The 24,282-nt window shown below is 46.4% G+C and overlaps 1 protein-coding gene across 1 annotated transcript in view; it reads right to left on the bottom strand.

Annotated features, from left to right (window-relative positions):
- The window catches only part of RMND5A (required for meiotic nuclear division 5 homolog A), a 45,080-nt gene extending 21,101 nt beyond the window's left edge, over window positions 1-23,979 (bottom strand). The window contains exons 1-3 of the mRNA XM_073342887.1: window positions 23,675-23,979; window positions 14,506-14,648; window positions 53-187 (exon numbers count right to left, since the gene is read on the bottom strand). Of these exons, the coding sequence (XP_073198988.1) occupies window positions 53-187; window positions 14,506-14,648; window positions 23,675-23,816 (420 nt within the window). The 5' untranslated portion in view covers window positions 23,817-23,979. The remainder of the gene's footprint in view (window positions 1-52; window positions 188-14,505; window positions 14,649-23,674) is intronic.
- Window positions 23,980-24,282: the final 303 nt, after the last annotated feature.

The raw sequence follows: 24,282 nt of genomic DNA, 5'->3' as shown, positions 1-24,282 counted from the left end.
GGGGTATAATTTCTACTTCTTGGTAACGTTAATCATCCTGAGCTATGGTTACCTGACAGAGCTCCTCAGCGACATCCAGCATTCCTTGTCGGAAAAAATGTTCTACCATCACCTCATTGAGAATTCGCTGGCTGTCAGCTTGCCAGCATCCATCTATCCCCACGCTGCTGATGTCCGAGTCAAAATTCTGAAACGTACAAATTAACATTTAATAGGCTGGAACAAATAACTCCATGTAATTATTCTTTCATTAGGCAGAGACACCTATGTCTACACTCTGATGCTTTTTGCTTGTTACTCAGCTGCCCTCAATTACCTCCCATTCTAAGAGAAACATGCTTCGTTATCTTCTGTGTGCAGTAAGAAGAAATCCTTGGCTTGCTTGCTTGGAGTCTGAAATTTATCCAATATAAGGAATTATGATAGCAAATTACAAGTCAAGTTAATTAATAAAAGGATTTCCAGCCCATGACATGTCCTCACAGAGAAGTGTCAGCAGAGGAGAGTTTTCCATATCTTCTAATCTGTCCCTCCACTGTCTCCCCCTTATCTATTTGGGAAACTCTAGAACCCTGGGTCAACCTGTTGTCAGGTGCTAGAACCTTGAATAAAGATGCTACTGAGTTATGTTAATAGGTGAATCATTAGCTCCAACTGAGACATCAGAAAGACTATAGTATCTCTCTTGGTAGAGGAAATTAAAAGTATAGAAGCTGTCCTGCAGGGAAAGCTTAACCTGAGGCTGAGGTATGTTTTGTTGTTTTAGTTAACAATGAAGCAAAACCACAGAAAAGGGGTACATTTGGACTATAAACACTGGGCAGATATTCTGTTTAGAGTAAAGTGGGAACTTCACAGGCTTATTCTACCCAATTTAAACTGCTCATCCTTGCTTTCAACTATAGCTCCCCTTCACTTGCCAATGATGCCCAGTGTCTAACTGATCACTATATTTGGGGTCAGGAAGGAATTTTCCCCCAGGTCAGATTGGCAGAGACCGTCAGAGTTTTTTGCCTTCCTCTGCAGCATCAGGCACAGCTCACTTACTGGTTTGAACTAGAGTAAACGGGGAACTACTTGAAGTCTTTAAACCAAGATTTGAGGATTTCAGTAACTCAGCCAGAGATTATGGACCTATTGCTGGAGTGAGTGGGTCAGGTTCTGTGGCCTGTGACGTGCAGGTCAGACTAGATGATCATGATGGTCCCTTCTGGCCTTAAAGTCTATGAATCTATGCCAGCTTCACTGTTCCCTTTATTTCCTGCACCAAATACCATCTTCATGCCTTTTTTCCATGCTGCCCCATAGATGTGGAACAACCTCCTTCTCTCAGTGCATAAGGCCTCAACCATCTCCTTCCAATCTTAAAGACAAAGTCAATAGTGAGGAACAAAACCCCTAGCCCTAAGTCAACCAACTGTCTTCTCCACCTCATTATAGGAGGGGAGACATGGAGTGAGACAGAAAGCTCAATATTAAAAATATAAAAGCTTTGACCATTCACAAGCTGTCTCACATTTAACAAGAGGTTTGTCTTAGGTGTCTTAATTTGTAAACTTCTTGAGATATAGACTGTCTTTTCTTTTCTTTTTCTTTTTTGCATGTCTTGAACAGCCCTGAGCACCTTAGAGCTTAATAATAATCCTCATATCTGAAAAAATCCTGTGAACCATGTGAGGTTCATCTCCATCACCAATCCTGATGACAATTTCCCAAGCATATTGTGACTAGACAGATGGAACCCATTACAGCTGTGATATTTAATAAGCACTCAGGAGTTTGGTCTATCAGGGAGGAATGCACAGCTACAAATAAGCACTCAGATCGGTCCAATTCTGCTCAGGCTTTTGCTAACAGATCGGTCCAATTCTGCTCAGGCTTTTGCTAAAGAACCTTATAGTAACAGTGGTTCTTCAACACGACTTGTCCATATGGATTTCACTCTTTGTTAACATGCATCACATGCACACAAGATAAGAACTGTTTAACCTGTAAATGTCTGTTAGGGTCGTGTTTATGCTCTAGACGTCCTCATGTCCTCCCAAACCTGATGCCATAAAGAGTGGAAGCAGGTCAAACCATCCTTCAGTTCCTTTGTCAATACAGAATTTATGAGGAGTGGGACTTCACAGTAGTGGGGAAGGATGGTAGGTCATAGAAACCATGTGGACAACACATCTCAAAGAACCACAATTACTGTAGGAAAGTCACTGCTGTTTCTTCTTCAAGTAATTGTCCACGTGGATTCCACTCTTGGTGACTAATACACAGTTATCTGTTTGCCTGGAGGTGGGTAGTAGGAGTCCTACTTAAACAATGACAGCGAGACAGCCCTACCAAAGAAGGCATCCCTCTAATGTGGCTGGGTGGATTTAATTTGGCTAATTCATAATAAGTACTTTTACTCAGATAATCTGAGAAGATATTGCCTGACCCTTAACCCTCTCTGCAGAGGTCACAAACCATCTAGATATATTCCTGAATGGTTTTCTCTTGTCAGTGTAAAAAGGCAGTGCTCTTACTGCTGCAAGTGTGTGAAGATTAGTTTCTCTCAAGGTTAAGTGAGGCTTGGAAGACAAATGAACTGGTTTATATGGAATTCTGAAACAACCTTGGGCATGTCGGAGAAGCCAGAATTAGCCTGACTCCTGCTCATTTCAGAGGTCTGCATCCAAATTCTCTTTATCTACTTCCACAGGCAAGAACTTGGGATGAGGCCTGAGCGAGACCTTATGAAACACTGTATATGGGGGACCCACCCTGAGGGCCTGAAGCTCCCTTACCCTTTGAGCTGATGTAATGGCTACAAAAAAGGCAATCTTCATTGATAGGTGATATAGGGCAAGTGTTCTCCATCTTTTTCTTTCTGAGCCCTCCTGCAACATGCTATAAAAACTCCATGGCCCACCTGTGCCATAACAATTGGTTTTCTGCATATAAAAATCAGGGCCAGCATTGGCTGGTAGCAAGCAGGGCAATTGCCCAGGGCCTCATGCCACAGGAGCTCCCGTGAAGTTAAGTTGCTTAGACTTTGGCTTTTAGCCCTGGGTGGTGGGGCTCAGGGCCCCAGGCTTCAGCCCTATGCGGTGGGGCTTCGGCTTTCTGCCCTGGGCCCCAGCAAGTCTAACGCTGGCCTGGCTTGGGGGACCCCCTGAAACCTTCACACAGCTCCCTAGGGGGCCTCTGGTTGAGAACCACTTACATAGGAAACAGGTTGCTAAGGGCTCAAGGGGGGGGACCCATCAACTCTGACAATACAGAGATTCCAAATGGGAGAGGGCTCCTGAACCAGGAGAAAAACCATAAATTAGATCTTCAATTCATCAAGCCCCTGTAGGTAAGAACTTTCAGCATGACCCTGGACAGGAGCAGATATTGCTGCGAGATGGACCCTTACCGAGCCAACAGAAAGCCAAGATTGTTTCAGGGCTAAAAATAGCATTGCTGCTGTGGGTGTTGTCAAGGGAGGCAGCAGTGCTGAGATACCCATACAGAAAACCTCTTCGTAAGTCTGTCGCTCCTGCTTTGGAGGATAATGTTCCAAACTTGAGTTGAACAGCTTCTTTCAGTGGACAGCATCCAGCCAGCATCCAAGCTGTCAGCTGTAACGAAGCTAGGTCCAGGTGTAAAAACTGACCATTGTTCTGCCACACTATGTTAGGCACAGCAGATAAAGTGATCGGGTGCTGCGTGCTGACAGATTCACCACCTCCGAAGGGAGGCAGAGGGCGTACCTCAGTCCCAGTGTTCAGGAAGTGAGAAAGGTGTCAACAGTGAGCCTGGACTAGATCCCCTTTGGAACAGAACACATGGCATGTCTTGTTCTGGTCTGTGACAAAACTGGTCTACTTCCACTTGCGAAACACATTCTGTAACACTGGGTCCTTGACTGACCAGTCGTGGTTATTAGGGACCTGTCGGCTAGCAAGTTCTGAATGCCTGGCAGACACAAGGTGAGTGGTGTGATATGGTGAAAAACACACCAACGCCAAAGCTGAACAACTTCCTGACAGAGTGGCGAAGACCTGGCTCCTCATGGTCTGATGATATAGCGCATAGCCATGGGCTCAGCACTTGGATAATGGATACCTGGAGTAAAAAGCAGAAATGCTCTGCAGGCTAGAAGGATGACTGTGATCCAGGACGTTTATGTGCAGATAAGTTTCCTGAGGGGACCACAGGTCCTGAGTACAAAGATGGTTTAGGTGAGTTCCCCATCCCTGAGTGGAGGTATCTGTCACCACAGACTTGGTAGGCGGAGGTGTAGAGAAAGGTACTCTGTTGTGCACCTGGTGAGGGTCTTTCCACCAGAGAGAGGACTTCTTGTGGGACCATAACCATCATGTCTGTGTGGTATGAGCTGGATAAATACACCCATTTCAGCCACCCTTGTACGGAGCACAGGTGAAGTCTGGCAACATGTGTCCCATTAGCTACTGACTTGCAGGAATTGGGTTGCATATCACATGGTACCCAGTAAGACCCAAGTTGATAGGCATATGGGTAATGGACCCATAGAGGAGATTACTGGGAGCCTGATCTCTATGAGATTCATGCCTTTTCCTACTGAGAACAGTTCCTGGAATCCCTCTTGGATTCCCATTGTGACGCCATGGAGGTGAGTGGGAGATGAGTCCCTACTGTGTACTGACAGAGAGGATGAGGAGTACAGAGGTAAGGCAACACTTTCAGGTGTACAAGGACACTAATGAGCCCTCTACTCAGATAGGCGATGGAGTTGGTACCACTCCAATATAGAGAATTTGGTGACCATGGTCTAGCCAGCACCCCTTTCAATCTCTCCAGAGGTGACTCTAGGACTAGACTCACAGCTAAATCACTCAGTACCATATATGTTCTAGGTACCAGTAGGGACAAAGCACCAGAAGCCAGAGGAATAGCAGTCTGCAGGTATAGGGGGTACCGCAAGCATCTAACAGCTGGTCCCAAAGGACCTTGGTCAGACCAATGGCTGCCCTTCAAGTCCTTAGTCTGAGGGGAGTCAGACCCCCACTAACTTTTTGTCTGGACCTTGTAGGCAGCAAAGAGGGCGACCTACACTGTGGCTCGACTCTGGAGAGGTGCTCCTTCCTGCCCCTTTCCAAAGTTGTCATCACAGGTATTGAAGGCGACGACTGGAGTCTCTAAGTTGATGTTGCCCTGGAGCTCAAGGTTGAATCACAGCTCACCGCAGCGCTCCTCAAAAAGGAACGAGCCTTCACTAGGTCCTTCTTTCCATGTGTGAAGAGGTCTTCATGGAGCACTGAAGAAGAAATAATCAAAGATGGGTTTCCCAGACCTTTTGAATCCACTTGGAAAACGAGTGGTAGATGGGATATGCCCCTCACCATTATTTAGAGGCACAGCAGCCTCCCAAGAAGGGCAAGTTTTGAATGCTGGGGACTTTGCTTCTGCTATGATGGCTAGAGCTCTTGTACAAGGGGGTCCCTAGCCTATTAAGTGATAAAAGGGTTGGGGGATTTTATGCCAATGGGCAAAATAAATCTACATCAACAACACTAACTAACCAACCATTAGAACAGCATTTATAGGAAACAGGAAAGCAGGTTGTCACTGTAGTGGTTCTGTCTCACTGCCATGGGTGGTAAGAAGGAACTGAGGGACAGCTGGGTCCACTCTGCTCTTTACACCCTCAGGTGGGAGTGTGCATGAGGGGAGGATACCTCGGGTGCAGGTGTGGCCCCAACAGACATTGCTGGCCAAAAGAATCTAACCTCAGGCACATGCACACCAAGAATGGAATCCATGTGGACAATCACTCAAAGAAGAACCTTTAGTTCATACCGAATGTGGTCAGAGGCTTACAGGTACTAGTATAGCACTCAGAATGGAATGCCAGGCTTATATTTACCTGCACTCTGTCCCTTTAAGGCTGTGCCCTCTCCCTTTAAGGGTTTGGAGTTCTGCTGATGAGGTTAAAGTGAACACAGTCGGGAAGCAAGATGTGATGCCAGGAGGACTGCTGTTGTCCTTCAGTGAGATTGAGCACATACAAACTGCGTTTGTTTGCGGGGGTTGTGGATATTATGTTTAACAAAACCCTAGTTTTTAAAACCTTTCCTGGTCTGGGAGTGTAACACAAGTATAGCCACTCCTATATTATTATCTCATCTCATCTGCCTACTCACTCCCATGTTAGTAACTACATGCATATCCTCACCTCCCTCACCTTTTAGCTATTTTAATTACTGTTAAGGCAACACTTAGTTTTGAAATAACATCTGGTCCATAAACCTTGCAACTCTTTTCAAAGTCACTTAGTGCTGTATGTATCTAGCTATTTTGTCAGGTGACTAGCTATAACGCCTTGAAATCAGGCTAATTATGTTGTGGCTTCCAGTTGTGGCATTGCCAGCAGATCGACGGATGTGATCATTCCCCTCTATTTGACGTTGGTGAGGCCTCATCTGGAGTACTGTGTCCCGTTTTGGGCCCCACACTACAAGACAGATGTGGAAAAACTGGAAAGAGTCCAGCGGAGGGCAACAAAAACTATTAGGGGACTGGAACACATGACTTATGAGGAGAGGCTGAGGGAACTGGGATTGTTTAGTCGGCAGAAGAGAAGAATGAGGGGGGATTTGATAGCTGCTTTCAACTACCTGAAAGGGGGTTCCAAAAAGGATGGATCTAGACTATTCTCGGTGGTACCAGATGACAGAACAAGGAGTAATGGTCTCAAGTTACAGTTTCACAAGGAGGGCGGTGAAGCGCTGGAATGGGTTACCTAGGGAGGTGGTGGAATCTCCTTCCTTAGAGGCTTTTAAGGTCAGGCTTGACAAAACCCTGGCTGGGATAATTTAGTTGAGGATTTCTCCTGCTTTGAGCAGGGGGTTGGACTAGATGACCTCCTGAGGTCCCTTCCAACCCCGATATTCTATGATGTGCTAGAACATGATGATTTTGGTGATGCCAGTGCCTGAAATAATTCTGCTGGCCCTTATCCTAATTCTCTCCTCCATTCTTTGAGGAATCATGTCTTCATTTTTTTTCTCCTGTTCAACAGATTTACAGATGTCTCTGGTATTTTAAGAAAATTAGCAATTTCTCTAGTATTTTGCCATAGTTACTGGGATTTCAAGACCCTGCAGTGAATGTTCTGTGATTTTCAGAAGCAATTATACATATCACAATGAGTGCTTATTCCATGTAGAACAAAACATTGCTTGCCCTTTGTTTACATTTTTCATAGCTGTCATGTAAGTATTATATTTTAGGAGTACTAGTGGCACCTTAGAGACTAACCAATTTATTTGAGCATAAGCTTTCATGAGCTACATCCGAGATGCATCCAATGAAGTGAGCTGTAGCTCACGAAAGCTCATGCTCAAATAAATTGGTTAGTCTCTAAGGTGCCACAAGTACTCCTTTTCTTTTTGCGAATACAGACTAACACGGCTGCTACTCTGAAACCTATTAGATTTTAGTGACCAGGCATTTCTCAATGCTGCTATCTAGATGAGTGAACTTGCTCCATCTTCACTTCAATATAATTTCTGACACGTGGTGTTTAATAAGGATCTAAGAGTCAGGCTTATTAGAAAGGCCCAGAATTTGTATTAATTGCATGAGCACTTATATTATCGTACCCTGCTCAGCCTTCTGGAAACATTATTCGTACTGAGCATGGTCAGAGGCTTAACTGAGGTAATAACAGCAAATAATAATTTGCTTCCAAATTAGTAACTTGAAAAAACAATCCTTACAACAGCCAGAATAGTAGACCTAGGACAAAGAAATGTAGAAGATGATGTGGTGAATATACCACAGCCATATCGTAAAAAAATATTACTGATACTGATGAAATTTGGAAGGAATTTCAAGAAACATCAAGAGAAAAATATACAAAGTGACACTGTCAGGTTAAATATCACTTAAACAGATTACTGGCCTTCCCTATGTTATTAGTAGTACCTAAGGCGATTAAAAGTGAAATGTTTAAGATCTAGCTAATTTTCTCACTTTTGAATAGACATAAAAGTGAGACTAGCAATAACTAGTCTATTTCATTGTCCATTTCATTTTCTGATTCAGAATATAATATTTGGGTTGTAAAGAATGCATTCTTTAATATCTCGCATAACTGTAATATCTGAAAGAAAAGGAGTACTAGTGGTACCTTAGAGACTAACAAATTTATTTCAGCATAAGCTTTCGTGAGCTACTTCCGATGAAGTGAGCTGTAGCTCACGAAAGCTTATGCTCAAATAAATTTGTTAGTCTCTAAGGTGCCACTAATACTCCTTTTCTTTTTGCAAATACAGACTAACACGGCTGCTACTCTGAAACCTGTAATATCTGAACGACACTCCAAAGGAATATTTATTTTTAAAATGTGTGTCAATGCCCCCCGCTCCCTGGACTAATTTTGTTTCATGGAAAATTTTCCAGACATCTTAGTAAAAGCTTGTTTCCCCAAAACTTACATTTGGGGTGAAATCTGACCTAACTGTATGCCTTTAAGGACAAGGTTTAGCGAAGGTATGGAAGAAATGGATGGAGTCAGCATTTCTCCACCTCATTCTCCTGATGACAATCCCACCTCAAAACACCAGCACAGGTATCTAACTACTAATAAGATGGATACTGCTATGATATGAGCTTCTACTATTCACATCCCAATCATGATCAGCCAGTGTCAAACCATTCAAGAGTATGTTTTTTTTTACATTCAACTGGTAGAAATCACTGGCCAACCACTGCAGACAGCTTGTTTGATGATAACAATGTGACTCCGATCCTGGGAGGGGGGCAGAGAAACTACATTAAGATTAAATTTGGCTGTAATCATTCCCTTCCAAGGAAGCAACAGCCCTGTGTAATAAGAAGTAACTTTCATAGATGTGGAACCTGGGAATCTTGAATAGTTGATATGGAGACAAAGGGTTTGGTTAGTTAAAGATCTTGGTGAGATGGATGCTAATACTTCATGCCAAATTTGAAGTTCCTCTTCAGTTGTTATGATAATGAGCCTGTGATCTCAGGGAGAAACCTACTGGCAACATGCCTAGTAAATCTGTCCAGTTCATTAGTATGGAGTTGCATAAACAAAAGACTGGCCAACGGAAATATCATGCGTAGGCCCCTCCCTTTCATTACACAGGAAATGAAACATTTAATCTGAAACTCACTATGGACTCATTGCACACCAAATTCCATCAAAATCTGAGCTTGTTGAGCAGGAAGCACTGGTTGATTTGAAACAATAAATGTCACTGGGATGTAACACTCAATTAAAATCAGTGATGAGCTGCCAAAATCTTAACAACCGACTCCCTATAAAAAGTTCTGATTTAAGGGATGTGCCCCAGTATGTATTTTTTGTACCAGTAGGGTTACCATACGTCCGTATTTTCCCGGGAGGAATTTTTAAAATTTAAAAATTCCTCCCGGGCGGCGATTTAAGAACCAAAAAGCCTGACCTGTCCAGGAAAATATGGATGTATGTTAACCCTGTCTAAAGTTTTTTTTTAAAAAGATGGGCCTGAACTAGAAATGAGCTCCGTTTCACATGTGTGGGTCCCCGCCACTCCCTGGGGGTGTGTTAGGGTGACCAGATGTCCCGATTTTATAGGGACAGTCCCAATTTGTTTTTTTTTTTCTTATATAGGCTCCTATTACCCCCCCGCCCCCTGTTCTGATTTTTCACACTTGCTGTCTGGTCACCCTAGGGTATGTACATGTGTGGGTCCCAGCTGCTCCCTGCCCCCCTCATTGAAGCAGGTGTGCAGGGTTACTGCCCTGGGAACTGCAGGGCACCAGTGGATGTAGGGCCAGCTGCAGACAGGGGCGTGGGGCAGGGCTAGCTGGAAGCAGGGGGTACGGGGCTAGCTGCAGGCAGGGCAAGGGGTGCGGAGCTGGCTGGAGACAGGAGGGTGCGGGGTTGGCTGGAGGCAAGGGGTTGTGGGGCTGGCTGGAGACAGGGCAGGGGGGTGCAGGGCTGGCTGGAGACAGGGGCTGGCTGCAGGCAAGGCAGGGGGTGTGGCAGGGGCTGGCTGCAGGCAGGGCAGGGGGTGCGGCAGGGGCTGGCTGCAGGCAGGGCAGGGGGTGCAGGGGTGGCTGGAGACGGGCTGGCTGAAGGCAGGGCAGGGGGTGCGTGCAGCAGAGGTTGGCTGGATACAGGGCAGGGGGTGCGGCAGGGGCTGGCTGCAGGCAGGGCAGGGGGTGCGGTAGGGGCTGGCTGCAGGCAGGGCAGGGGGTGCGGCAGGGGCTGGCTGCAGGCAGGGCAGGGGGTGCAGGGGTGGCTGGAGACGGGCTGGCTGAGGGCAGGGCAGGGGGTGCGTGCAGCAGGGGTTGGCTGGATACAGGGCAGGGGATGTGGCAGGGGCTGGCTGCGGGCAGGGCAGGGGGTGCGTGAGGCAGGGGTTGGCTGGAGACAGGGCAGGGGTGCGGCAGGTGCTGGAGCGGGGGTGGCTGGAGACAGGGGCTGGTGCGGGCAGGGAGTGCGCCGGGGCTGGTGCGGGCAGGGGTGTGGGGATGGCTGGAGACAGGGGCTGGTGCAGGCAGGGGGTGGCTGGCTGTGGGCAGGGCAGGGGGTGCGGTGGGGCTGGCTGCGGGCAGGCGGTGCGGAGGGGCTGGCTGCGGGCAGGCGGTGCGGAGGGGGCTGAAGACGGGCTGGTGCGGGCAGGGCAGGGGATGCGGCAGGGGCTGGCTGTGGGCAGGGCAGGGGGTGCAGGGGTGGCTGGAGACGGTGGCTGGCTGCGGGCAGGGTGGTGGGTGCTCATGGGGAGAGCAGCTCGGAGCAGCCCAAGCAGCAGGACACAGCCCAGGCCCAGCAGAGCAGCTGGGGATGCACCAGGCAGCAGCGGGAGCCCAGGGCCAGGGGTCGGGGGAGCAGCAGCAGCACCAGGGCTCGTGCCCAGGGCCAGGCTGCAGCCCACATGGCTCCTGCAGCACAGCGCCCCTGGTGGTCGGAGGAGGAATTACATCACTTCCCAGCCGGAGCCCATCAAAGCCTCAGCGCCCCCTGCAGGTAAGCAGGTTAACAACTGGTTCTAAAACTGCTTCAAAATTTAACAACTGGTTAGCACGAACCGGTGAAAACCGGCTCCAGCTCACCACTGACTAAAATTAGTTCCAATTAATTTTGGAAGCCTCATTCTAATCTTGAAGCCCACGATAAATTCATCTGAGAGACACTTGTCCACATCTGATCATATCTTAACAAGAACCTGATGACCTACAAAACACCAATCACATTGTCATGAGGTTTTATTCTATCTGTAAAAATAAAGATGAAAATGAAGATGCTGCTGGAAGGCTATTGTAAATACAAAACCTACATCTTGTGAATTACAGTAAAAGACTGATCTTTCAGGTTCTAATGAGGATTTTATTTATTGACAACAAAACTTTGTCTAGGATTTGTCTGGAAGTCATGAGGGATCAATTCACTAGATCAATTATATCTAATTACTTTTAATTGGTTTAAAACTTAAGTATATTATTTGGGGAGATTTTAATTTAAATTGTTTATGGAACCCTAATAAGCCAATAGATACTTCACTAGAAGGAATCAGATTTGCTTGAAATGCAAATATTATCTTAAAGCAGTGCAGGGCGGATAGATTAGATGGACCCCATGAGACCTTCTTCAACCTGACCGTCCATGAAATCATTATGTTCAACTTTATACAATGGATTTTGTGAATAGACCAAGAAGGATTAGAATATATTTTCTGTAGTTTATTTGTCTAGGGAAATTCTCAGCAGATGCAGCTCCTGCTTTCTACCCAGTTTTCCAGCTGTATGGACTGAAGCTTTTGGTCAAGTGACTTGCACAAGATCTCACAGAAAGTCTGTGTTTCAAGGCATGATCTTGCAAAGTGCCAAATAACTTGGAAAAAGTGTTTGTGCCCTGAACTCCCAGTGATATTGATGGGAGTTGAGGTTGCTCAGAATACCACAGGACTGAACTTTCAGCTAGGGGTCCTTTTTGGCAATCCTGCACCCACTGGGGGCACAGACCAGATGAACTTGTTGATGTCCTTCCACTTCTTGTTTCTATCAGTCTCTAAAATGTAGTGCCTACAGTTTAACAAAACTTTTATTTATATGGTCCATTTTTTAATACTGGGCAAACTTCATTAGGTAAAGTGACAATAAAACTGTTGAGAAACTACATGAGTGAATAACTGAAACAGTTATTTGGAAACAGGAGACCATGTCTAATTTTATCAAATCCCTAAATGTCAGGGGGGGTTATACCTCTTATTTTTTGTTACTACAAACCATTTCCCTATTGTTTCACTCAGTACTCAAATCCACCTAAATTACGTTGCTATTATTTGGTGCTGCTCTGTTTTACCAGAGCAATTAAATTGAAAAAGAACCTAATCAAATTCAGAATGGTTCATATGAAGTCCATTTGTTAAATCAAAAGAGGACTGAAGTTACAAGTTTCAAACTCAAGACAAGATTAAACAGATTTATAGCAGGTTTCAAGCTACTAATAAGGATGGATTGCTTTTACTTTAGTTAATTGGTTTAGATACAATAGCTAGGATCATGAACAGATGTATACTTAAGCTTTGAATATCACACTGATGCTTGGATTAGCACTGTTGGTATTAAGCCATACATTGTTTTTTAGATCTATATGATAGCTAAATATAGAGCAAACAAACAAAAAATCACAATTGTTGCACAGATATTCCACCCAATAATGCAGTGCACTGTGCATTGTGATTATTAGTACACTCTGCTGCTACTCAATTAAAACTTAATGGATTAGATGTCTTGTTTAAACCTCGTTATGAAAGATAAAAGATTAACCATTACTTTGTATAGCTGGGGTGGCTCTTTACAGTCAAGAGACATGTTCACAGGGGTCTCCTTTATAAAAGAATTGTCTGCGGTCTACCAACTCTATGTCTGACACTGTTTAAGAAATCTGTCAGTACACACAATCTGAGATCTAAACATGTCTCAATATTAAACCACAACACAAATGAAAATCTGAAAAGAGTTTTGGGGATTTTTTGTTTTGTTTTGTTTATTACAGATGCTCTGACACACATAAACTATCTTCCATGAGAGGGAAGAATGCTTCACAATATTGTTTCATGGAAAAGCGTGGTTTGAAGGTTTACATATGGCATCAATTGCTGTGAGAGAGAATTCGGGTACCTTTTCAAAGGGATATTGAAGTCTATCCTACAGTAACTTGTGGCGCTCCTAGAAATCCTTGAAATCAGAATTTGTATCAGAATGTCTCACCAGAAAAGTTTCAACTATAATAATTTTTGTGCTCTCTTTACTATTTATGAAGTGCACAAATGCATCATATTAATAGCCTGATCCGGTGGGGTGCTCAGCATCCTGTATTTCCACTGAGAGTGCTCAGCACCTCACAGGACCAAGCCCTCAGTGAACTGATTAAACGAATTAGAAAAAAAAATCATGCAAAAATACCTTTCTTGATAAGCTGTTCCAGATTAACAGGTCTCCTAAAACAGGATACAACTGCCTAAACATCTGTTACCAGTGATTAGAAAGAAGACATGATACCCAGAAATAGTATATTTCTTAGCTAGAAGATTTCTATTAATCCTGTTAACACCTGTTAATACATTGAACCAGCTCAGATTCATGGACAATAATGTGTTGATTGCCGAAAATATTATCAAACTACAGAAAATGCTGTAAGAACTCAACACAAAAAGCAGCCAAGTCAGACTGAAAATGAACCGCTCCAAAAACGGAAATTTATGTGGTCTGATACCTTGCCAAAAGTCCAAATCACAATCCAGGGAGAACAAACAGAAGAAGTTGAGCAATATGTCTATTTGGGCCAAGAAATTAACATGTGCCACAATCAGGAAGGTGAACTCTCACGAAAAAAGCAAGCACACTGGTGTGCATTCAATTCTATCAGGGATGTCCTCCAAGGAAAAATCAACCAGACAACACACATCAGCCTCTTCAACTTAACAGTACTGCCAGCAATGTTGTGCGGCAGCAAAACATGGGTGCTGACGAAGACAGAGGAGCAGCAACTGTCTGTCACAGAGAGGGTGATGGAAAGAAGAATTCTGGGAATTTCAATCTGCGATAGAGTCCCCAATGAAGAGATCAGGAGAGCAGAGTGGAGTGTAGGACATCGTTGTTGAGAGCAGGCATAGGAAAATTCAATGGGCCGGACATATAGTGAGGCTCACTGACAATCGATGGACTGCAGCTGTCGCCAAGTGGTACCCACAGGAACTGAAACGACCACTTGGCTGACCTCCAAAGAGTTGGGAAGATTTTATTGTGAAAAGACATGGAGAAGGAAGGCCCGGATATTAATTTTCAGAAGACTAGTTTATACACAGAGATAAAATCCTGGCTCTGTTGAAGTCCATGGAAGTTTTCCAATTATTGGGCCAGGATTTAACCCCAACCTTCTGATTCCAAATATAGCAGGGTTGACTATATACTATAAAATACAAGGCGGGAAATATTTAACAAGTTTCAACACAATAAAAGTCATAACGTAAATACCTTATCAATGGCTTTTCCAACTCGGGAAACACTGCTGTGAATGTCTTTATGATCTGAGGCCAATTTCTGAACTGTGTCTTTTATTCTTTTGCAGCACTGTGTCATAACAAGGGAAATTGTCCCTGACAAGGCTCCATCTTGGTCTAGGCAGAAGACAAGAAAATTAATTACAAACTTTATTATAAACAAATGATAATGCTAAATTCCTCCCAAATAGGTGAAGATAATAAAAGGTGAAAATGGTACTGGAAGAATGAAAAGCTCTGAAAAAAACAAAGTCAAAAGCCAATCTAGAAAGCGTAGGCAAAGCAACATCAGCTAAACGCAGTTTTAAAAAAAATAAAACCGATAGGATATGGGACAACCTCATTAAGATGCCAGTCCCAGTTTTGCTATGGCAGGTACAAATTCTCCTAAATGGAATAACAGTTTTTCAAATTGATGAATTCAAGGTTAATGATAAATAGGACTTTCTAGTGCCTTTCACCAGAGGATCTCAAGGCACTAACATTAAACCAACCTTCCTCACAGAATGTACTGGGGTATCATTTCTACCCTCACCGTAGGATCTACTTTCATTTGTTCAGTTCTTTGAGGATGTACTAGTGCTAGGCATTACATTATTGCGTGCACACGCACACAGAGTCCAGGATTAGAATTTAAGGGCCCTATTCATTGTTGCCCTGGACCTTATGTAGCTATTTACACCAGTGCAAAGTGAGTGCTGAGTGCTACCACTCTGATTTGGTAGCATATTACATTCAAAACAAAGTGCAAAGCAATACCATTCGGGTTCTAAATCTTCTGACTCACAATCCCATGTCTAAATAATTAAACTAATAGGTCTCAAACACTGATTCAAAGAGCAGAGGTGGACCATGGAGCACTTGCTGGTGGTCCACAAAGAGCTGGCTCATCGGATTGTGCTGGATTTCCTCATTTCCAGTTGCTAAATCACATGTGACAGCTAAAAACACATTGTTCCTTTCCAGATATTACTTTTCCATTGCATCAGGTTCAATAGCTGCCACAGGAATGTTATGGGATCACCAGTGGGAGGGGAGGAGGCATACTCTATGTATAAAATAATAAATATGAAAATGTCTGAGAACCCTTAAACTAAATCCCAGTATCTCCCAGGCAATTCACACCATCTATGCCTCAGTTTCCCTATGGGTTAAATAGTCTCAGTTGGAGAAATTGACTTTTTCTCTTCAGTGTTCTGCTTCAATCCCACTTTCTTTCAACTTTTGGATCCCAGATTCCGGAGTACTGTCTCCTCCAGTCTTGTTTTAGATCCTATTGTTGATGAGAGGATTTTTCTCATCACTGCTTCTGCCCAGATCATTCTACGAGTTACATCATTCAATCAAGCACACACACTCAAGGTTTGTGTTAAAATATCCCTCAGGTAGTGTACACAGTGATGGCTGAAGTGACCAACCAGTCCAAGAACGGTTTTCCTAACAGCCATAGCTATAAATTCTCCCAATGAGAAATATTTAAAAGGATGAGATCCTAAAAGTTCCACAACATTTAATAAAACAAGGTTCAAAAAGCAACCATTAATTTTAATCCCTATTCTTTTCTCATTCTGTGTCTTGAATTACTGTTGGTTGGAGCAGAGTGTTACACAGCCAGTTTCTCTTCTGATATTTCAGGCATTACTACATGCGTAACAAACTGCCATCACAGGAGTTGCAAGTGTGGGGAGAGGAGAAACAAAATGTAACTACCATAATATATAGCCCCTAACTTCATGCCTCTTACAAGTTGGGTGAAGGAAATCAAAGACGTCTCGTAACAGAAGAAGTGTAGTTGCAATCAGAGGGACTAGGTACAAATTTACAGCTCCTTATTCCACACACCTGCTTTGAGGTATCTCAACCATATCTGCCTATTTTATTGACAAAGCAATCTTTTTCTGCCATGAGCACCACAGAACCAATACAGCTCCAAAAAAGCAAGCCCCCATTCTGTCTCTAAATGTTAAATTCTAGTTGCAGAATCTTTATTAATTGCAATGTTTAAGGTTGCATGTTTGCTACAGCCATAACAATCACGTTTCTCCTTTAGGTGCTCTTCATAAAGTCATGGTCTTTGTCACAAAGGAAAAGAACTACTAATGCTCCATATTCTTCCTAGTAAATGAATATGGAGTAACAGCAGGCAGCAAGTCTCCTCTATGAAATGTTACATATTTGGCTCTGTGCACACAAAGTAGGGAGCATGTTTATTGGAATGGCTTTCAACTATTAGATAAATCTTATTGTTTTAATAATTGTTATTGTAAAGTAAGGGATATTTGACTTTTCAATTTTCCATGATACATCACTAAAATACTGCATGTCATGACTTAAAAAAACAACCCCTATCTGGCATAAAATCATGACTTTTGTCACAACAAACAGCCAGCCTTGGAGATTATACATGAGGCAGAAAGAAATCATTCCACCCATCAATATTTCCTTATCAACATTCACTAAGATCAGACTAGATGGTTAGAATAGTCCATTCTGGCCTTAATATTTATTAATCTGATATCAACTTGAAAGCTACTCAATTTTTTTTAAAAAGTTAAGTAGTTTCAGGTATCATACTACACCTGTCCACAGATTTCTCTCCCCCACCAATTATTGTAGTTTCACAATTTCCCTAATTAAAAAGAAATCCCTCTTAAGTTGTGTAAAAAAACCCACACACCAAGTGGAAACTGATTATAGAGAAACAAGGACAATCTCTACACAGAAAAGGCTGTCAACCACACAAAGGAAAGACAGAAGAAAAAAGATTTTTTTCCCCTCTAAAATCTTTCAGTTACAGTAACAACTGAGATAACTTGAAACAAATAATGGGTTAAAAAACAACAACTTCAGACAGAAATTGGTGTCCCTTTAATAATCCAATGTTAATGGACAGCAACAGTCTGACACGCATACTCCTCAGGGGTACGCAGAGGTCTTTCAGGGGGTACGTCAACTTATCTAGATATTTGCCTAGTTTTACAATAGGCTACATAAAAAGCACTAGCGAAGTCAGTATAAACTAAAATTTCATACAATAACTTGTTTATACTGCTATATATACTATACATTGAAATGTAGGTACAATATTTATATTCCAATTGATTATAATTATATGGTAAAAATGAGAAATTAAGCAATAAGATAATAATAAATTACTAAGAACAAAGCTGAACACCTTGTTCTATTTAAAAAGTTATAAATCACTAGTGAAAATTAAATTAGAACTTTTGCTATCAAAAAAGGAAGCTTTAGAACGTCCCCAAACAGACTGAAGGTGCATAGTAAACACCCCTTACTTTATTCCAGAGTGTTTACTAAGCAATGGCAATATTCACATTTGGTTGATATGGGGTTATTGCTCATTCATTAGGTACCAACAACATGCATGGCCCTTTACAAGATATGAAAAAAGATAGCACCAGTCTCAAAGCATCTTGCTAAAGGTCTCGAAAAGAGGCACAGCAGGTACACAGTCAGAAGAGAGTAAAGACATACAAGAGTGTTTTGTTTTGTTTTTTTAACAGATAAGAGGCTTGGACACCAAAAAGGGATCCTTGTAGGCTGATCTTTCTGGCTAAAGCAGAATCCCACTGAGGTCAATGAGACCCTCTGCAAGCAGAAGGGTCATACCACACAACTCTCCTTGCAGGATAAGAGTCTCAATTTGTAAAATATATGTTTTATTGCTTGTCTTTAACATATCATTATTGTCGGTGTGTTTCAAGGCACTGGAGTACTTGGTCCTACAGCGCATATTACCCGATGTGGAGAGAATTTTGAGCCCTGACCAAGCCGCCTTTTGCAGACACCATAGCACATGCGACCAAGTACTCACACTGACCATATTTGTTGAAAATGGCTTCCAGAGAAACCTGAAAACAGGCACTGTTTTCATCGATCTAACAGCAGCGTAAAATAAGGTATGGCACACTGGCCTGCTCGTGAAGGTATCACGGGTCCTGCTACCTTGGGTCACAGGCGTTGTTGAATTGTTCCTTCGCAATAGGAGGTTCAGAATCCATATGGAGGAGAAGATGAGTGCTTGGAGACAACAGAGCAATGGGTTACCCCAGGGCTCTGTGCTTTCTCCAACCCTGTTCAACCTTTACATCAATGACCTGCCAACAATGGAGTAAATGAAAGTTCATTTACACAGACAACATCTGTTGCGGGACCCAAGCCCAGACATTTCGCGAGCTTGATGCCATCTTAAACCAGGTCATGATAAAGTTAGCTGACTACTGTAAGACTTGGCGCCTCCAGCCAAGCACCATAAAAACAGTCTCCACTTTGTTCCATCTTCATCACACCAGCGCAACCTGAGAACTGAATGTTTGTCTGAATGGTCAGGAGCTGAAGCACAAAGTGGAAGCATTCTATCTATGTGTGACTTTAGACCTCGCTCTGAGTTACCATGCCCACCTGAAGAAGACAGCAGCTAAAGTTAAGGCGCACAACAATCTTCTTAGCAAACTGGCAGGTTCGTCATAGGGTGCTTGTGCTCCAACTTTGCGGACATCAGCTCTTGCCACCTCGTATTCAGTGGCGGAGTACTGTGCCCCAGTTTGGAGTTGATCGTCACGCACCAAACTGGTGGATACGCAGTTACATGCCGTCATGCGTATCATCTCTGACACCATGCGTCCGACTCCAATCCTATGGCTCCCAGTTCTGAGCAATAATGCTCCTCCTCATATCAGACGAGAGGTTGCCACTGGCCGGTTACTGGAGAAAGTACGTGTCAACTCAAGCCTGCCGCCGCACAATGACCTTTTTAAACCACCAGCTGCACCTCTGCCGTCACGTTGCCCATTCTGGTCTCATCCGCCATGCCAGGATGTCAGGGCGGTAACACTCTGGCGAGAGGAATGGATATCTGTTATAATCCCCAACCAGTCCCTCATCGCCGACCCCACAATTTGCCCGCCTGGTTTTGACCTGCTCCAGTGCCAATGGTTGAATAGGTTCCAGACCGGGCAAGGTCTCTGTGCAGCCAACCAGTATCGCTGGGGCCTTCCTGACAGCCCTTTGTGCAGCTGCGGTGCAACACAGCCGATGATGCACAGTGTCAATGAATCCCTGCTGACTAGGGTCAGCGGTGGCCTAGAAGAACTGCATCACGCCACTGAAGATGCCATCACTTGGCTAGACGACTATGCACACGCTAAACAATAAACAAACATACAAAGTGCTGGCCACTTAGTCAAACCCTTTTGTTCGACAAAGAATTTCTTTGAATTGTGGACCGATAAAACAGGGTGCAGAAGGAACAGATTTAATTTAATTTTTACCTGCCTGGACAACTTGAAAAAAACATGAGGGACTATTAAAAATGTGTTTCCAAAGAGGAAGATTCTCTAAAGAATTAATTTCTGGTAGGTAATGCCACTAGGAATTTCTGATCCACCAACCTTTGAAAAAACAAGGGAACAAGTTTTGGCAGAGGATTAACAGCTGTTCAAGAACTTCTCACAGAATGAAGACTCTACTGCCTATATTGGACTGGACTTCTACAAATACCTAAATTGTGAGATCATCAGAACAGGGCCGACTTCTATAGTCTCTCTGTAAACTGCCATGTCTAAATAACAGCCCTGATCCTGCCAACATCTAACTTTACTCACAGGAGTAATCCCACAGACATCAATGCAAGTAAAGTTATGCAGCTGCATTTGCACAGGACCAGAACAAACAAATACAACTCTTGGAACTAAACAAAAGTGGATTCTTCTAGAGCACAGCGATAGTAAACACAGGACTGGGAGCCAGGAATGCCCAGATTCTAATCCCATATCTATCACTCACTTCCTCTATGGCACTGGGTAAATCACATGATTTGTCTCACCACTCCCTCCCATTACATGTATAAATACTGAGTTACTTACCTCTCAGGGATTTTGCGAGGTTTACGTGGTTCATTTTTATAAAGAGCTGCTATGGCGTATGACACTCTGAAAGTGCTATATATTATTTGAAAATATAATACTCAGGCGGCTATGTTTATCTTCAGCTGAAGCCCCATTAAATCTAGCCCAGAAAATCCAACAAACCTGTTGTTTATGTCACCCAGCCTGGCTCTTATGACTCCTCTTTCAATACCAGTGACTAATCCCATTATTACTCAATGCAAAGGAATAAAGATATAAACATACTGACCAATATAAAGAGGACACAGCAGAATCTCCTAACCAGGAATAAATATTTCTATTCATTAAAGAATAAGTAGGCATACCCAAAATGGACCAATGCTTGTCCCAACTCAACACCCCACAACCAGAAATGCTAACCTCCTCCATCACCCAAATAAGGCTCTGTTTATGCTATGGTTAGAACCATGGTAGCAACAAAGGCATTTAAGTTCAGAGGGTAGCAGAGATCTGCACAGTTTCCCTGAATGAGCATGAAGAAGGATTGCTTCTTTCTTTTAACTGGTCAGGGAAACAGAAAAATGCCCCTGTCCTTGAAATATGCAGAAGTTGGTCTAATAAAAAGACAGGTTTCAGAGTAACAGCCGTGTTAGTCTGTATTCGCAAAAAGAAAAGAAGTACTTGTGGCACCTTAGAGACTAACCAATTTATTTGAGCATAAGCTTTCGTGAGCTACACTGTAGCCCACGAAAGCTTATGCTCAAATAAATTGGTTAGTCTCTAAGGTGCCACAAGTACTCCTTTTCTTTTTTTAATAAAAAGATATTACCTCACGCATCTTGTCTCCCTGTCCTAGCAAGTCAGGAAACCTCTGCTAGACCCCCACACTACTATGAGCAACAATGGTGCCCAAATACTCTTGTTAGCATGTTGTTAACTGTAAGGTGTGGACAGGGTCTAAATTTAAACATGGTTGTAACCTCTTCACTAAATTGCTGTGACTCACCGTTTCCCCCTACAAGGCCATTTAATACTATCTCAGAAACTGTAAACAAAGGCTTGTTTCCCTTTAGGAAAACTGGATAAACATGAGAAAGGAAGAAAAGGAAAGAAGGAAGTTTGTCTACAGTTTCCTTTAACATGTTTTGACTGGCTGGGAATTTTCCCCCATTTACACTCTGTTTGTGAAATCGCTATTTCATTTTCCTTGAGTGCTTAAAAATCACAGCAACTGAAAAAGCCATGGGCCCTTCCAAACTGGCAGGGACAGGCTGGGGGTGATGAGGCCAGGAAGTGGCGGGAGGAGGGAGACACCCAGCCCCGGGGAGTTGTTCCAAACCGGGAAGGGGCGATGGTGGTAGTAGCGGTGGGGAAGGGGGCCGCTGGGACCGGGAAAAGGGGGCCCGAGGAGAAGCCAGACCGGGACATTGGGGAAGCCGGGGGCTCCGGGTCTCTGTGGGGAGAGGGGGTGTGACACGGAGAAAGTGGACCCCCGGGGTTTCTTACAGATACGGCTGGGAAAGGGGCCTGAAGAGAAGCCGAGATCGGGGGGTCGTTCGGACGAGTGGCCGGGATCGGGGAGGGGGGCAAATGGGGGACGCTCGGACAGGATTTAGGAGCCGAAGAGAACCGGGATCGGGGGAGCCTGGGGCGGGGGGTGGGCTGGGGAGGGCTGAGGAGAACCGGGATGGGGGGCGGCTGGGGAGGGTTGAGGAGAGCTGGGATGTGGGGGGCTAGGAGAGCCGGGACCGTGGGGTGGGGAGGGCTGAAGAGCACCGGGATCTGCGGGGGGCGGGGAGTGCGAGGAGAACCGGGATGGGAGGGGGGGCTAAGAGCGCCGGGATCGGGGGGCGGGCTAGGGAGAACTGGGATGGGGGGGGGAGAGCCGGGATCGGGGGCGGGCTGGGGGGAACTGGGATGGGGGGGAGAGCCGGGATCGGGGGAGCCTGGAGAGGGCTGAGGAGAAGCGGGATGGGACGGGGGGAGGAGAGCCGGGATCGGGGGCGGGCTGGGGGGAACTGGGATGGAGAGGGGGGTAGGAGAGCCGAGATCGGGGGGCAGGCTAGGGAGAACTGGGATGGGGGGGGGGAGAGCCGGGATCGGGGGCGGGCTGGGGGGAACTGGGCTGGGGGGGAGAGCCGGGATCGGGGGAGCCTGGAGAGGGCTGAGAAGAAGCGGGATGGGACGGGGAGAGGAGAGCCGGGATCGGGGGCGGGCTGGGGGGAACTGGGATGGGGAGGGGGGTAGGAGAGCCGAGATCGGGGGGCGGGCTAGGGAGAACTGGGATGGGGGGGAGAGCCGGGATCGGGGGCGGGCTGGGGGGAACTGGGATGGGGAGGGGGGTAGGAGAGCCGGGATGGGGAGGGGAGAGGAGAGCCGGGCTGGGGGGCGGGCTGGGGGGAACTGGGATGGGGAGGGGGGTAGGAGAGCCGAGATCGGGGGCGGGCTGGGGGGAACTGGGATGGGGAGGGGGGTAGGAGAGCCGGGATGGGGAGGGGGGTAGGAGAGCCGGGATGGGGGGCGGGCTGGGGGGAACTGGGATGGGGAGGGGGGTAGGAGAGCCGGGATGGGGAGGGGGGTAGGAGAGCCGGGATGGGGGGCGGGCTGGGGGGAACTGGGATGGGGAGGGGGGTAGGAGAGCCGAGATCGGGGGCGGGCTGGGGGGAACTGGGATGGGGAGGGGGGTAGGAGAGCCGGGATGGGGAGGGGGGTAGGAGAGCCGGGATGGGGGGCGGGCTGGGGGGAACTGGGATGGGGAGGGGGGTAGGAGAGCCGGGATGGGGAGGGGGGTAGGAGAGCCGGGATGGGGGGCGGGCTGGGGGGAACTGGGATGGGGAGGGGGGTAGGAGAGCCGGGATGGGGAGGGGGGTAGGAGAGCCGGGATGGGGGGCGGGCTGGGGGGAGCCGGGATGGGGAGGGGGTAGGAGAGCCGGGATGGGGGGCGGGCTGGGGGGAGCCGGGATGGGGAGGGGGTAGGAGAGCCGGGATGGGGGGCGGGCTGGGGGGAGCCGGGATGGGGAGGGGGTAGGAGAGCCGGGATGGGGGGCGGGCTGGGGGGAGCCGGGATGGGGAGGGGGTAGGAGAGCCGGGATGGGGGGCGGGCTGGGGGGAGCCGGGATGGGGAGGGGGTAGGAGAGCCGGGATGGGGGGCGGGCTGGGGGGAGCCGGGATGGGGAGGGGGTAGGAGAGCCGGGATGGGGGGCGGGCTCTCTGGCGGGGCTGAAGGGTGCCCCCCCCATCACTGCCCGAGTCCCGGGCCCGGCGCGCCGCACGTACTCTCGCTCTGCAGGATCTCGCGGCGCAGCCCCCCCGCGTACTGGATCAGCTCCTCCAGGCTCCGCTCGCAGAGCTGCCCGTAGCCCGAGAACTTCTGCAGCACCTTCTCCAGCTCCCGCTCCACCGTCACACACTGATCCATGGCGAGCGCGGCGGGGCTCCCCGCTCGCTCAGGCCGGGTCTCCCTGCCGCCGCCGGGCTCCCCGCCGCTCGCCGGGCCGGAATTTTGTTTAGAACTTCTCCCTGAGGCTGGCGGAACAGTGTTATTGTGCAGGCAGCGCAAAGGCAGCCGGGGTCCTGAGCGGCAGCGGGCTCACTCGCTGCGCAGGCAGTGGACTAGACACCCGAGGTCCTCAGTCAATTATTGTTCAGGCTGCACCGTGGACAGTCCGGGTCCGGAGAAAGGCTCTGTTTAAAACGGCCGAGGGTCGGCGGCGGTTTTGTTACTTCGGGATCGGGAATGATCACTCGGCTCCTTGCGCCGTGCGTGTGCTGTGGCTGTACGGGGGGTTGGAGTTCTCGGTGGAATTATTCTTCAGGCAGTGCCACGGGCTCCTGCGGTCTGGGAAGGTCTTTGATAGGCTGCTGGATGGCCAGCTGGGGTCCTC

This window comes from Lepidochelys kempii, chromosome 4 (assembly GCF_965140265.1).
Source record: "Lepidochelys kempii isolate rLepKem1 chromosome 4, rLepKem1.hap2, whole genome shotgun sequence".
Lineage (NCBI taxonomy): Eukaryota > Metazoa > Chordata > Testudines > Cheloniidae > Lepidochelys > Lepidochelys kempii.
The sequence above is the reverse complement of the archived record's forward strand: the minus strand, read 5'-3'. Positions and strand labels throughout refer to the sequence as shown.